Raw genomic sequence first — 14,509 nt, forward strand, 5'->3', positions numbered from 1 at the left:
TTAAGGGAGGAGGGGAGGACATGCTGCAGGATGGAACAGGAACCCCCAAAGGTGCCCAGTAAACTCTGCTGGAGAACCATCACCGTGGAAAAAGCTCTGAGACCAACGAAGATGGGGGTTCTGGAAACAAGTGCTAAGTAACACTTGATTTCTAAGTCATCAAAAGTGCTCCTAACTCCGATGGCTGCCGGTTCGATTCACACATGGGCCAGTGGGCTCTCAACCACAAGGTTGCCGGTTTGATTCCTCAAGTCCCGCAAGGGATGGTGGGCTGCACCCCTGCAACTAGCAACGGCAACTGGACCTGGAGCTGAGCTGCGCCCTCCACAACTAAGACTGAAAGGACAACAACTTGAAGCTGAACGACACCCTCCACAACTAAGATTGAAAGCACAACAACTTGACTTGGAGAAAAGTCCTGGAAGTACACACTGTTCCCCAATAAAGTCCTGTTCCCTTTCCCCAATAAAATCTTAAAAATGAAAAAAAAAAAGGTAGCAGCATTTTCTGCTCTTTCTCACGACTCCTGAAGTTGCGGAACTAAAACTAAGAAAAGAAGTAAAGATTACCTGCAACACGCACCTCAGCATCTCTCACCCACTAACGGGAATGCTCCCACCCCAGGTAAATCAGGTAAATCTCCTTCCATTTCTACAGCAATTCAATTCAGCACCTACTACGCACAAGACGGTGCTAGGCTGCATGGCCAGCTCTGCACCGTCGCTTAGATGCTTTATTGGGACACAATAAAATGCTGAAAGCAACGAGAACAAACTCTCTCTACAGCAGCGGTAGGAACTGGTCTCACAAACATAATACGAAGTGAAAGATGTCATAAAAGTACCTCATGGTTCCATCTACATCAAGTCCAAACACAAGCAAAAATAATCTACCATGTTAGAAGTCAGGACAGTCCGACAGTTACAAGTCAGACTCTTGGGGGATGAGTCAGTGACCGGAGGGGCACGGGGCTCTCCGGGGGTGCTGCCAATGCTGTGCCTCTTATCTAGCTGTGGGCTCAGGAGTGCGGATGCTCAGTTTTGGGAACTTTACTTATAATTTGTGCACTTTTCTGTACACGTTATGCTTCACAAACACAGACAAAGGCAAGCAGACACAGCTCCCCTTGAGAAGTGGCTTCTTCCAGACATGTCAGCTACATCGCTACAGCACAGGTATGGTAAGGAAAGAGGGGAAAAAATTTTCTGAGAACATCTAGACATAAAAGACATGAAGGTAAAGGAGACGGGCACAGGGTTCCCAGGCCAGGAGAAAAGCCCCCGACACTGGGACAACCACCAGATCCCAGCTTACAGAAGCAGCCGGGATGCGGACGCAGAGTTCCTCCAGTCGGGCCCGCAGTCCCGTCAGAGCAGCTGTGAGAACGAGGGTTGGAGCCAGGAGATCGCTTCCCTTCTCCTCACCATGGTTTTCAGTGAAAGTTTCATCACTGTACTGACTCTAAAGTTCATTTCAAACCTGTACCACGTACTGAACTACATGCAATGTCCAAGGTTCTGAGGGGCGATGTGAATCTGTAGAAGGAACAACTAAACAGGAGCTTTGGGACAGGACACGGTCATAATATAACTTGGGCTTCATCGTGTGGTGATAGCAAGCGGGGTTACAATCTAGGGAACGGTGTAATGTGTGGCACAGCCCAGAGGTAGGGGTGTGATGGGGAGCGACAGGAAAATGGGCTGTTCTGCGCCTGCGTGTTCCCCAAAGGGCAGCTTTCCTACCTGGGGGACAGAGCCTGCGGCCGCTCTGCTGATGGGCCGTCCCACACACTGCAGACGTGGAAGCTAAATGCTTGGCCGGTCAGCTAGCTGTTCTCTGACCGTGTTTAGATGGAGCTCACTAAACCAACCCTCTTTTCTGTAGGGTGAGTACAAAGGTCAGAATCATTACCAGCCAGGAATGCTGTCAGTCGACAGGTATCCCTTTCCTTCTATCAGGCTGTGATGCTGCGGGGGGTCCTCCAGTTAAACAATTCAAGCTTTTACTCTAAAACCCCCTTCACTGTCATATCAGCTTAAGACACTGTGTACATTCTTACCATTGATTTTCACTGGACATTGGCTAATCAAAGATGCAATTCCAGGAAGTTTATGACATGAATTTATACTCAGGTCCTGTAAAGACAATTTAAACTAAAAAGCAGTTACTGGAATTAAATTTAGAAAAACACGGGTTGGGATGCTAAGGAGTTCCTTTTAAAAGGCTTTACCATTTTTTTTAAAAAGGTGAAGTATTTCCATGGAGTGGGACAGGATATTTGAAACCTTTTCTTTCCAACTGCACTGCTTCACCATCTTCTTATCACATCTCAAAGGGTATCATCTCATCACATATAATTAAAAGATTGAAAGTTTAATTTCCAGATAGTTCATGAACCAAAGTACGTGCACATCCAAACACCAAACCATCAACCAACCACATTTAATTTCTCTGAGCTTTGGATCTGTCGCCCATGGAAAGGAAGAAGGGGCACTCTAGTAGATTTCCAATACACCCTCCAGCACTGACACTGTTCATTCCACAAATATTCATGAAACGCCAAGCACTGAACTGGCGCAGGGGATGGCACAGCACTGAAAAGAACGGAGAAAGATCCCTGTCATGGAGCTTCTGTTCTTGAGGGAGAGGGTGGTGGAGTGATGGTGGAGGCAGGAGATATAAATGAGCCAGCTGTACACTGTGCTATGGAAATAGAAAATGCAGACAAGATAAGGGCAGCAGGAGGCATGAAGACGGTGAGGGAGAGGGCCATGCTGTCATGGAGGAATGGCATTCCGGGAGATGACAAGCAGCAGGTGACAGGTCTTGAGGCCGGAGCACCCTGGCAGGTTAAAGGAACAGTGAGCAGGCCTGTGTGGAGTGGGGGGGGGGGCGCAGAAGAGGGGGTCTGAGAACGAACGGTGGGAGGCCGATCCCATAGGCACTGACGCCACTGGAAGAGCCTGGGCTTTTACTCTGAGCTAACTAAGGGCCAATGAAAGATTCTGATCTGACTTTGTTTCAAAAAGCTCACTAGGCTGCTATACTGAGAAAAGACTAGTCAACAAGCACGGAAGCAGGAAGACTTGTTAGGAGCTAGTACAGAAACCGAGGCGAGAGGTGAAGGCAGTGGAAACCAGGGAGGACCTGGTAGAAGGTACGGTGGGAAGAGGTCAGGTTCACATGGGTGTTATTTTTTTTACAGACCCTTAGACTACTATAACCTGTTATGAATTTCAAATATACAAAAGTAGAGAAAATACAGTAACAAACTCTCTTGTACCTATAACCCAGACTCAACAGTTAATGTGTGGCCCACTCCCTCCCCCGTCTACCAGAGACTAGGATTTCTAACACAAACCGGACAGTTTGAAGGTGGCACCACCAGGATTTCCTAAGAGACCAGGTAAGTGCTATGTGCCAGAAAGGGAACAATCATAAAGCCCCCAAGGCTTCTGTGGCCCAAGCACACAGAAGTCTGGAGTTGCCAGCAATTGAGAAAGGGCACAACTGCAGGTGGAACAAGTCAGTGAGAGAAGACTAGGAACTCGCAGGAGACATCTTGCGTTTGGGCTCTCAGGCATCAGTTATGGGTGCTGAGCAAGCAGGTGATAACTGCAGCGCTCAGACGAGTCTGGTCCCCAGCCCTGAGACTGCATCCCTAGAAAGGCCTGCTTGCAAGGGTGGCCCTTGGCTGGGACCTGGGACCTGGATTTCAGGAGGGTTTCCACCACTCGCAGAACAGGTAAGAGTGGCTCCCGGTTCCTGGATAGTATGAACAAACAATGTGGTTTATGCTAAACACCGACTTTCCTCCGGGAAGTCTGAAATTTGGGGTGTGTGTCAGGCTGAGGGTGCTTATGTGACCAGCTCCAAGTACACACTCTGGCACTGAGTCTCTAGCAGGCGTCCCGGATAGAGACCTCAGGTGTGCTGCCACAACTCGCTGCCGGGGGAATTAAGCATGTCCTAGTGACTCCACTGGGACAGGACCTCTGGAGGCGAGTGCCAGGGTCCCTTCAGGCTTCCCCCAGGGCCTTCCCCTTGCTCATCTGCTCTGTGTCCTTTCTCTGTGCTGTAAGTCACAGCTGGGGACGTGGGGGGCCTGTTATCACCAGACCCGAGGACAGTCTGGAGGACCTCCGATACACACCCCTTTCAATCAATTTGCTGAAAATGGGGGTGAGAAGTGTGAAGGTGAAAAACAAATTCCACATTTACAGCCCAAAAGTTAAAAAAAATAAAGTTGGTGGGGCAGGGAGGATGGGATTGTTAAAAAACAGTGTTCACATTTTTTAAAATAGCAATTTAGGTTATACAAAATTTGCTGGGTGGTTCTTTCTTTTATAACTGTTTATTTTACTTAGAAAAATGCCTTTCATTCATGAAGTGATGGCACTAAACTAAGAAAACTGTGGAAGCTCTATCTGCCTGAAGAACGCTCGTTAATAATTACAAAGAACATCCTTTCACAGCCAGTTTTGTTTTACCAAGAGATCAAGAATAGCTCCTTCTAGGGCATACTTAAGCTTTCTATTCCACCCCAGATCTGAGAATATACACCATAAAAAGACTAAGTGTTCAGTAATTGTTTAAATGAATGAATTTGAGCAACTTCATGGACAGCATTAAAAAACCAGCAAACCATGGTTGCCATTTTCCATTTCTAGTTGCAATAAACCAAAACTGCATCTGACCAAAGCAATTGGTACTTTGTCACATTTTCAGTAAGAATGAGTGTTTTTCTCTACTCCTTTTTAATATTTAAAACTATCCCACAAAGCACTACAGAAAATGAATGATTATAAAGTAATAAAATATATCCTAGCACATATATTAAAATAAAGGCTGTCTCTAATGTTATAAAAAAGATGCTATATATATACATTTTGCCAATGCTCACAACGCTTTAGGAAATTCTCCTTTAAAATTTCCAGGACATTCTTTAGAAACAGCAAATACACGCTGAGCACCACCCATGTAAAAGGATCTGTCTTGAGCCTGGGAGGGCTATGAGAATCCTAAAAGAGCACCCTAAAGAGTATATAATGTAGTACAGAATGACGTACACATGAAATGAACATGTGGAAGCTGCTCTCGAGGCAGTCATTCCAACAGCACTAGAAGACAGTTCATAGGGTGGGGGAAAAAGAAGTTCCAAGGACCAAACTGTGACTACTATAACCAGAGGGAACCAAAGAAGCCCCCGGGGAGAAGCCAGGACAACAGTAAGCAGGCACCTTTGTACACTAAACAGTCTTCAGCAAAAGTGATGAGTTATTTGAATATCTTTAATGAGGGGAAGGAACAAAGAAACCCTCATTTACCATGTAAAAATACACAAGCGAGACACTACACCTATTATATAATTTTAATTCTGACAAAAGCCTATGAGGTAGGAATTATTTTTCCGTTTTACAGATGAGGAAACTGACGCTTTATTAAATGTAATTCTAGGCCCTATTCTAACAAAGGATATTAATACAATCTTGGGGTCAAAGCCAGGATATGAGTATTAAATAATGAGGCGACTTCTATGAAGCTCATAAACTATAAATTCACCTTGAAAAATAGTTATAGGCCTCAAATTTATGTTCAGAGGAAAGAGGAGAAAAAAGATAAATCATTTTTATTAGTTCAGTGACAATTGTAAAAACAAAACCCAGAAATGTACTCACTCTTTCTAACCACTAATAGTTTAAAGGACTCCTTTGTTTTCTCTCCCAGAGGGATTAAATGTGAAGAGCAGTTCTTACTATTATTTATTTATGATTAGTGAATACCATCTCTGATTAATTTTAATATTTTTGATTACAGAAAGAGACTGCTATAACCCTCGATGATCTTCTAGTCTTATTGCAACAATATATTACTATCATTTGCCTGGACAATGAAGCCAATAGTGTGTATCTATTACATGATTATCCAAGTGCCCACTGAAAATAAAACAGCCTGTTCAATTCATCAAAGATTTGAGTACTTAGGATTTTCAGGGCCTCGCAATGCGTTAGTTGCCACTACACTAGAATCTATCTACAGAAAAGCACGGCTGCTCAACGTGAACTAAGAAGTACCCGGTACGATGGAAAGGAGGCTGGGGTGCCACCTCTGTGCAGGTCAGTCACCTTTCTGCACCTCAACTGTTGTCACTGATAAATAAAATGAAGAGTCTTCAACATGAAAAACACAAAATGCCTGAAAAACACGAACCGTCTGAGGCAGATAGCTTAGTCTTCACTTTCCTCGTCCTATTTACTTTCGCACATCAGTTTCTCTCTCAGTTGGTTAAGAAAGAGAAGGTAATTTGTTCAGAAAGGTAAAAATAGAGGAAGATAAGGCCAGAAAGAACATTCGGGGGAGGGGACACACACTGGGTGTCACTGACGCACTGACGACCCTCCTCCCTGACAACCCTGAATGAGCCCCTGCAAGTCTGCCAGAGCCACGCAGAGCAGCAGAGAGCGCCGCCAGTGGCCTGAAGGAACCAGCACCAAGTTGTAAGGCTGCACATTTAACTGGCTTCTGGGGAACAACAGGACAGAACGATGGGTCCCATGGTCCACAGAGATCTCTCCCTCCCTTCCTTTTGTTCTTATTTTCAGTCTAGACAAAAACAGCACATTCACTACACTGTGCTCCCCTCCTGCTGAATACTGAAATTGTTAAGTCTCACAGGCCTGGCTTTGTCACTAGAGAAGTTTGTTTTGCTCCCTCTTGCCAGAGGATGAACTACCAGAGCGTAAGAAATGTGTTCTCCTCCTCTATGGACCCAGCTCGCGTAGCTGTCCACCAGAGGTAATACATGAGGTCAGACAATTAAGTTCACGAACGCGTCCTAGAAAAAGTGCTACATACCTCATTGCTGAATATCACTACGGTCACCTTCGAGGTACTCCCCTTGGGAAGCTATGCACCCATGCCAGCACCTAGTCCACCCTTCAAAGCAATTTTGGAACTCTTTCTGGAATGGGCATCAGAGCTGTTGTCGTATTACCCTTGATGTCCTGAATGCCATCAGAACGTCTTCCTTTCAATATTTCCTTTATCTTCAGGTAAAGAAAGAAGTCATTGGGGGCCAGATCAGGTGAGTAGGGAGGCTGTTCCAATACAGTTATTTGTTTACTGGCTAAAATCTCCCTCACAGACAGTGCTGTGTGAGCTGGTGCATTGTCGTGATGCAAGAGCCATGAATTGTTGGCGAAAAGTTCAGGTTGTCTTTTTCACGCAGCCTTTTCAGCACTTCCAAATAGTCAACTTGGTTAACTGTTTGTCCAGTTGGTACAAATGCGTAATGAATAATCCCTCTGATATCAAAAAAGGTTAGCAACAGCGTTGCAACAAGTTCGCGAACTTAATTGTCACACCTCCTACACTGCTCAGCGCCTGGCCACTTTTTCCGTGGCTTTTGCCTCTCCAGTTTACTGACAGGCAGAGGCTGGGATTTTACTGGCTGTTCTAGACAATGCCAGGTTTTTACGTAGCCCTTATGCTCACATCTCTCAGAGCAACAAACGTGGAGGGGACTCAATAAAACCTGTTGGCTGGCTTCCTGCGGCCAATGGGCTTCAGGCCCAGCATCCCCTGTGCACCGAGGTATCCGCCATATTTGCCAATCATACACATTTTGGTCGTAAGACTAAAGAAAAAGTCTGCTCTGGCTGATCTGCTGAAAACATACTTTTGAAAGGCACAAAAACAGTCAAGACCCATCGATCCCTTAAGGTCCAGAACAAACCAACTCTCAACAAACCTACTGAGAACCCGATCTTTCAAATTGTTGATAGTTGCACAGGTTCCATAAATTGAGAATCAAAGATCTGGGTTCTATTCCCTATACTTTCACTAGCAATGTACGTCTCTCTGAGCAGCAGTGCCAGTATCTGAGCTGGAGTTCCTCACCCGAAGAGAAGAGGGGACAGCTTCTTTCCTAAGGTTCCACAGAAGTAAGGGTCTTCAAACATCAGGGTGTGTCAGAATCCCCTAGGGGGCTGCTGGGCCCTGACCCAGAATTTCTGCTGCAGAGGTCTGGGATGGAACCTGAGATGCTGCATTTCTAACAAGTGCTGCTGTAGTGGGGTCCAGACCACACTTAAGAATGACTTGGTTAACCCCAGGCTATGCCAGAAGGCAGAGGGGAGGAGAGGCCACTGGGCTGGACAGAAGACTGGCTTGATGCAGCACCCCCCAGTGGTGATGAAGTGGGTGAATCGTCATCCCACAGAGCACCATCTCATCTCCGTTTGACAGGAAACATCGATACTAAGTTTGCCTCTGTTCTCTCTGCACCACCCCAGAAAGGTTTAGCCCTACTTTGCCCAAAGCAGTAACAAACACAAAGAGGAACAGTGAAATTACACGCCCAATACTTGGGTGTACGGTGGTCTGTCATCCAGATGACCTAACCTAAGCTTTTTGAAATTGTTTATCAAAATGCACACCTTTTTATGTTGTTCTGATTTGTGAGCCATGTAAACGATTTACACATTCAAAAATTAAATTAAATCAGGAGAAAAAGCAAACCCTATAAGTGAATCAAAATAAAAACTGAACCTAGCTACATATCAAACTGATAAACCATACAAAGAAAATAATTATTTCAAGTAACTTCTGAACACAGCACTCTGACTATGCTTGACAGATATACTGAGGACAAAAAGAATTTCGGAGAAACTGTAAACTTCACTGCATATCTACTGTTAAGTAGTAGCATTGTTACTATAATAGAATTCTGAAATATTATATTCACTTAAAAATAAATAACTAAATGTATTACTTTATTACGAACCAAGATTTATTGGGTCTAGGAGAAAAGAGAAATATAAAACAGACAAGAATAAAATAAGGAAAAATTAATCTTTGAAAAATCCATTTCCGTGCTCTGTCTACTGAAAGGGCCTAGAAGCAGTAACACCTCATTGGCAATGAGCACACCTGGCATTCAGACATTGGTTTCTAAATATATTTCCCACTAAAAGGAACTAAGACTCACCTAAGAAAGGACTCCACATTCTGGCAGGTGAGCTTCAAATGTCCATTTGTGCCAGAAAACAAGGAAGTCCTAAAACTAACGGGGTCGTGTCAGAGGGCTACAAGAAACGAGTCTGATGAGCTCCCGTGGCCAAATTTGGCACAATTAGATTAAATAATCATAATGATAATTATAATAAGAGCAGCTTTAATTGGTGGAAACATATCGAATAAATAAAATCGCCCATGTCTATAAAAGAAAGAGGACAAGAAAGGAAAGGAAACTCTTCTTTATAGACAGATGTAACTATAAACGCAGAAAACAGAATCTGAAAATCATCATTTTGCAATCACAACTAATTCAGGCAAGGATCATCAAATGAATGACAAAACCTTGGCTAAAAAGTCGTGGGTGAACAGAATACTCACTGGGTCTCACCCTGGAGACCATTTATGCAAAGTAAGTGGGGAGCCCTGCAGTCACCTCTCCAATCAAGTGACTTGGCTTCACTAATAGTGAGACAACCAGAGCGAACGTGCCCCAAAATGCGATTACCACCAAAGAGGTTTTCTTGTCTAAAAACATTTAATTTGCGTCTAACCAAGCCTCTCAACCTAATTTCCAGGTGACAGGAAATAGAGGCGAGAGGAACAAGTTAAAACACAACATGAAGAAACCGTCAGACAAATCCAGAATATGGAATATTTTATGAAATAATTGGCCGGATTCTTCCAAGTCAATTTCTTTAAAAAAAAAAAAAAAAAGTGGAAGGGGCAAGGAGGGCACATAGGGATGGGTCTAGATTAAAAGTGAATAAATAGATAAGCTAACCAAGTGTAACACACAAAACTCGATTGAATTATGATGTGAAAAAATGATTATAAAAACTTTCTTGGCACAATTGAAAATATCTGAACATAGACTAAATAGACATGTATGTGTGCAATTCTGGAATTAATTCTCTTAGGTGTTACGATTATGGAGAAGACTGTGTTTAAGAGAAACGTGCTCACATATTTATAAGTGAAAGGCCATGGTGGTAGCACAACAATACACATACAAAACATTAACAACTGTTGAATGTAAGCGAAGGGTAGAGTGTTCATACTTTCAACAGCTCTGTAATTATAAACATTCTCATAATAAAAAGTTTGGGAGAAATTATTAAAATGAAAACATAAAATTGACTTCTAGAGACAAACCTTACTCTTAAGAGTTCATGGACCCCGAAATTGAGGATTACTGACCTATCTAATTCATCTTTTTACTTTCCTTTGAAGGCAAGAGTTTTTACCTTACCTTTGAAGTGAAGAGTGTCACTTCAAAATAATGGGAGAACCCCCCAAAACTGCAAGAAACAATCAGTCCCTTATGTTTAATACAATCTGACATTAAGACACAGGAATTGACATGAAGGGGCTATCACGAATTCAAACAACCAATTCAAGCATTCCTCAAAACACAGCACACACAAATGAATGCACTCTCAAGTTGGGGAAATCTGAATCAGCTCGGCAGATTCTATCAAGGCCAACGTCCGGGGCCTGCCTTGGTTCTGGGCCACGCAGGCAGACAGTGGAATGGCACAGCTTCATTTGATGTAATCTAAGCTTGGAGTCCAGGGCAAATCCTTAGCCTGTAAAAGCCATCATTCGCCTGCCTTGTTTTATGCAAGGACTTCAATTATGATATTTTACGGCAATAGTTATGCAAGTGCTACCACTGAGGAAAACGGGGGGAGGGTACGCGGGGCCTCCCTCTACACTTTTCCGCAAATTCCTGTGACTCTAATTATTTCAAAAACAACAAAGTTATAGATCTCATGTACTGATATTGTCCAGTTTGAACATATCCTTAACCTGCTCCTTAAAACCTTCCCAAACAATCAGATAAATGACAAGCTATCTTCAAAAAAAAAAAAGCCCTTCAAAATCCTTAAGATAAACAATTCTTAAATTTGTTCAAGTCGGATTAGACATATGAAGAGATCTTTACATGTCTTGTAAATAAATGCCTCCCTCTCAGACTGCGTCAGTTTCCTCCACAGCTCCCCAGCCCCCGCCACCTGACCCCAGTAAGATGTGAGTTCTCCGTTAGCCATGTTTCCCATAATCAAGTAGAGCAGTGAAGTGGGCTCAGTGCAGCCTAGAGCACATTCTGCCAGCTGGGAGGACAGCACGCACACATTCACCTTCCCATACCTGCTGCTCTCTCACCTCTGAGCCTGACGACAGAGGAGGAGCCTGGTAACTGCCTCTCAATTTCACCTAAGGAACAGGCTCAAAAGTCAGGAGGAGTCTGATTCTTTCCCAAGAATAAGCATTCACACCTTTTCTGCTCCTGATTGACATGAAACTGAATACAAGTCAGAAACCATGCAAAATGCTGCTCTCATCCACAGAACCCTCTCCCACTGCCCCTGCTACTGCAGCTGGAACCAGAAACAGCAGTTGCAAATTCTGTCTCGTGCCAGCCATCTCCCCGGTACTGGCCTGTACCACAGTCCCACCCCGGACAATGCCTACAACTTCACAAGGAGTGTTGAAAGGTCCTGGATGAGGGGGTCTGCAAGGGCGTTTCCCAGGGTGCCAGCTGTATGCCGGCCTAGAGCCGTATTATGCCCCAGGCTATAGCACAGAGATCACGGCATGAAAACAGCACAGAAGAAATATTACTGAGAGGCCAATATGGTAAACGGTTGATTGAGTTTGTATTTGTTCTGAAAGACTCACCATCTGGTTTTCATTTCACCTGAACACATGGGTTTGGCATAATTATTTTTTAAAGTCCCGGAAATACATATTTCCAACACTGCCTGATTTTTCAGGCAAGGAAATACCTTCTGTATACAATTCAACGAAAGTGGAATACAAAAGTATCTATTACACACAATTATGTGTGTATTTTATAGCTATGCTCACAGAGAGATGATTGAAAGGAAATACACCAAAGCACCAACAATTGTTATTATATAAGATGGTGGAAGTATAAAGATGTACCTTTTTTTATATTTTCCTGTATTTTACACTTTTTTTTTTTTTAACAGTGATTTTGTATAATCAGAGCCAGGCTTACATGAAGAGGACCTCTAAGGAGAAGACAAACCTCATTTAGAGTCAACTTGAGATGGGAAAAGCAGCACGGAAGGGGCCACGGCAGCCAAGTCCGCCAGGCAGCCCAGGCTGAAGTGAGGAAAGACCTCAACTCTCAGGACTTGCAGCAAATGCTTCATAAAACTCCCGAAGATTCCATTTAAAATGGCACCCACAAGTCTGCCAGCAAACAAGGCAGGACGTGTGTTAACAAATGTTGGAGAACACAGGCTCTGGGTACCCCACTGCCCAGGGTAGCACCAACAGGCACAGCCGGCGACTGGTGGCTGGGGGGGGGGCCCAGAGAACACCTCAGAAATAACTGGACTTTTGAATTCAGATGACAGTAGGCTAGAATTTGCTGCTCCTTCACCACGCTACAAAATAATCTTGAAAATAATATTTACCTGGAAAGCAGCCAATTGCCCACTGAGTGGCACACGAGACAGGACCACTATACCACAACATAAGCAATGGTACCTCTTCATTATAAAATCTCCACATCCTCTTTGGCAGAGAAAAGAGAGCAGTCCCCTCAAGAAATGTCATTATCTTCAAACATCTGCACAAAGCTCTATCCGTTGTCGTGTGGTCCAGAGACAACGATGTGTTCTAATTCTTACTAATGTGGACACTGAAGACGAGCACATTATCGGAGACCAACGGGAGAAGAGGGCAGCCAAAGAGACCTCCTGAGATTACGCAGCTGTACACCTGAGATCAGTTCTGCCATTACCTCCCTCAGTAGACCCCAGATTTGGGGAGATTATGGCTTGATTTAACGATACCCCCAAATCGCCAAGGCTGATGCTTAACTCTCTCTAGAATCCGTGATATATGATAATAAACCTTATTCATAATTAAGCAAGTTAAAAGCAATAATGAGAACGTAAAGTAAATTTCTGATGAAAATACAGTTGACCTTTGAACAACATGGGGGTAAGGGCGCTGACCCCTGCGCAGTTGAAAATCCACGTATAACTTTTGACTCCCCAAACACTTTACTACTAATCATCTACTATTGACTGGAAGATTTACACACATAATGCATATACATACACATAAAATACACATCGTATATTGTATGTATTACTGTATATACTGTATTCTTACTATAAAGCTAGAGAAAAGAAACATTAAGAAAATCATAACAGAAAATACATTTACAGTATCTATTAAAAAAAATTCATGTATAAATGGCTGTGCAGTTCTAGAACCCATGCTGTTCAAGAGCCAACTATAATTTAAAATAGGATGGATTTAGTTCATTGTAATCTATGCTATTTTTAAAAATTAAATATGGATTCACACATATATATTTATATATACATGCACACACAGAGGCACTTATTTTTTGTCTGAGTTAAGTTCTCCTCTTTCCCATCTAAAGCCACACAGTAAATCCTCATGTGACCATTTCAAGAACTATTTTTTGCTACTAAATTTTGCCAACAATCTGCTCAACATCCTAGCAGATGTTTCTGTTTTCAAACCTCTGGGAACTTGGCTGGATCTGTTTTCTTTCCCCATGTTAAAAATAAAAGAAATGGCCCAAATGTGGCCTAAGACCCTGGAAAAGCCTTTCCCCACCCCGCACCCCTCAACCTGCCCATTCATGTGACCTCCAGGATCTCTTCTCAGATCTCTTCTTTTCCATTAGAGAAGATGTTTCCAATTATGGTCCATTATGTTGCCAAGGATGACATCACTTAGGGGTAGTGTGTGTGTGTGTGTGTGTGTGTGTGTGTGTGTGTGTGTGTGTGTGTGAAGAAAATGCTACTGTACTGATTGTTAGTTACTTGGGGACCATCTGAAACATTTTAAGTCAACTGTCGTGCTGGGCATTATGAACCCACAATGTCACAGGAGGGCAATTTGTTGAAGATCGACTCTCCCAAGAGAACAACACTCTTAAACTGGGGGCCGCAGGGACAGGGGGATGCTTGTCTTTCATCTGATGAGTTCTTTAAACACATCTGTGACCCAACCTTACCTCAGTAACATCCATGACTTTGATGGCTGCCAGCTGACCTGTTTTAACATGTCGACCCTGAAAAAACAGAAGAGAAAGATAATTGGCACCACTGTTTTGCACAATCACTAGAACAGAACAACAGTTGAAGTTTAACAAATCACCTCTTCTACACTTTTTCCCAAAAGTGATGATGAAATAGTCCTGTGCTTTCCAGGAGAACAATATGGTTTGAAATACTAATGACCCACACTTGATAAACAAAACAATTAGAAGAACAAATGAGTTTTGTTCCCTTTTTCTTTCCAGGGTTTAATGTACATATCATTAAGAAATGTTTTCTATACATCAGGTTGACCAGTGGTTAACAGTCACTTTTCCCTAGTGGACTTCCCAGTACCCAGTACCTGATTGTACAAGAGCTAATACTGACAGTATTCTTTGAAGCTTTCTTGTAGTTCCAATGTAGGAAGGTTG

The 14,509-nt window shown here is 43.2% G+C and overlaps 1 protein-coding gene across 39 annotated transcripts in view; it reads right to left on the minus strand.

The window, feature by feature from the left end:
* Positions 1–14,509, minus strand: part of MAP4K4 (mitogen-activated protein kinase kinase kinase kinase 4) — a 183,558-nt gene that overhangs the window by 85,152 nt on the left and 83,897 nt on the right. For all 39 annotated transcript variants that reach the window (XM_081069214.1, XM_081069206.1, XM_081069215.1 and 36 more), the window contains exon 3: positions 14,054–14,110. In XM_081069214.1, the coding sequence (XP_080925340.1) occupies positions 14,054–14,110 (57 nt within the window). The remainder of the gene's footprint in view (positions 1–14,053; positions 14,111–14,509) is intronic.

This window comes from Rhinolophus hipposideros (assembly GCF_964194185.1).
Source record: "Rhinolophus hipposideros genome assembly, chromosome: 12".
In the NCBI taxonomy this organism is placed as follows: domain Eukaryota; kingdom Metazoa; phylum Chordata; class Mammalia; order Chiroptera; family Rhinolophidae; genus Rhinolophus; species Rhinolophus hipposideros.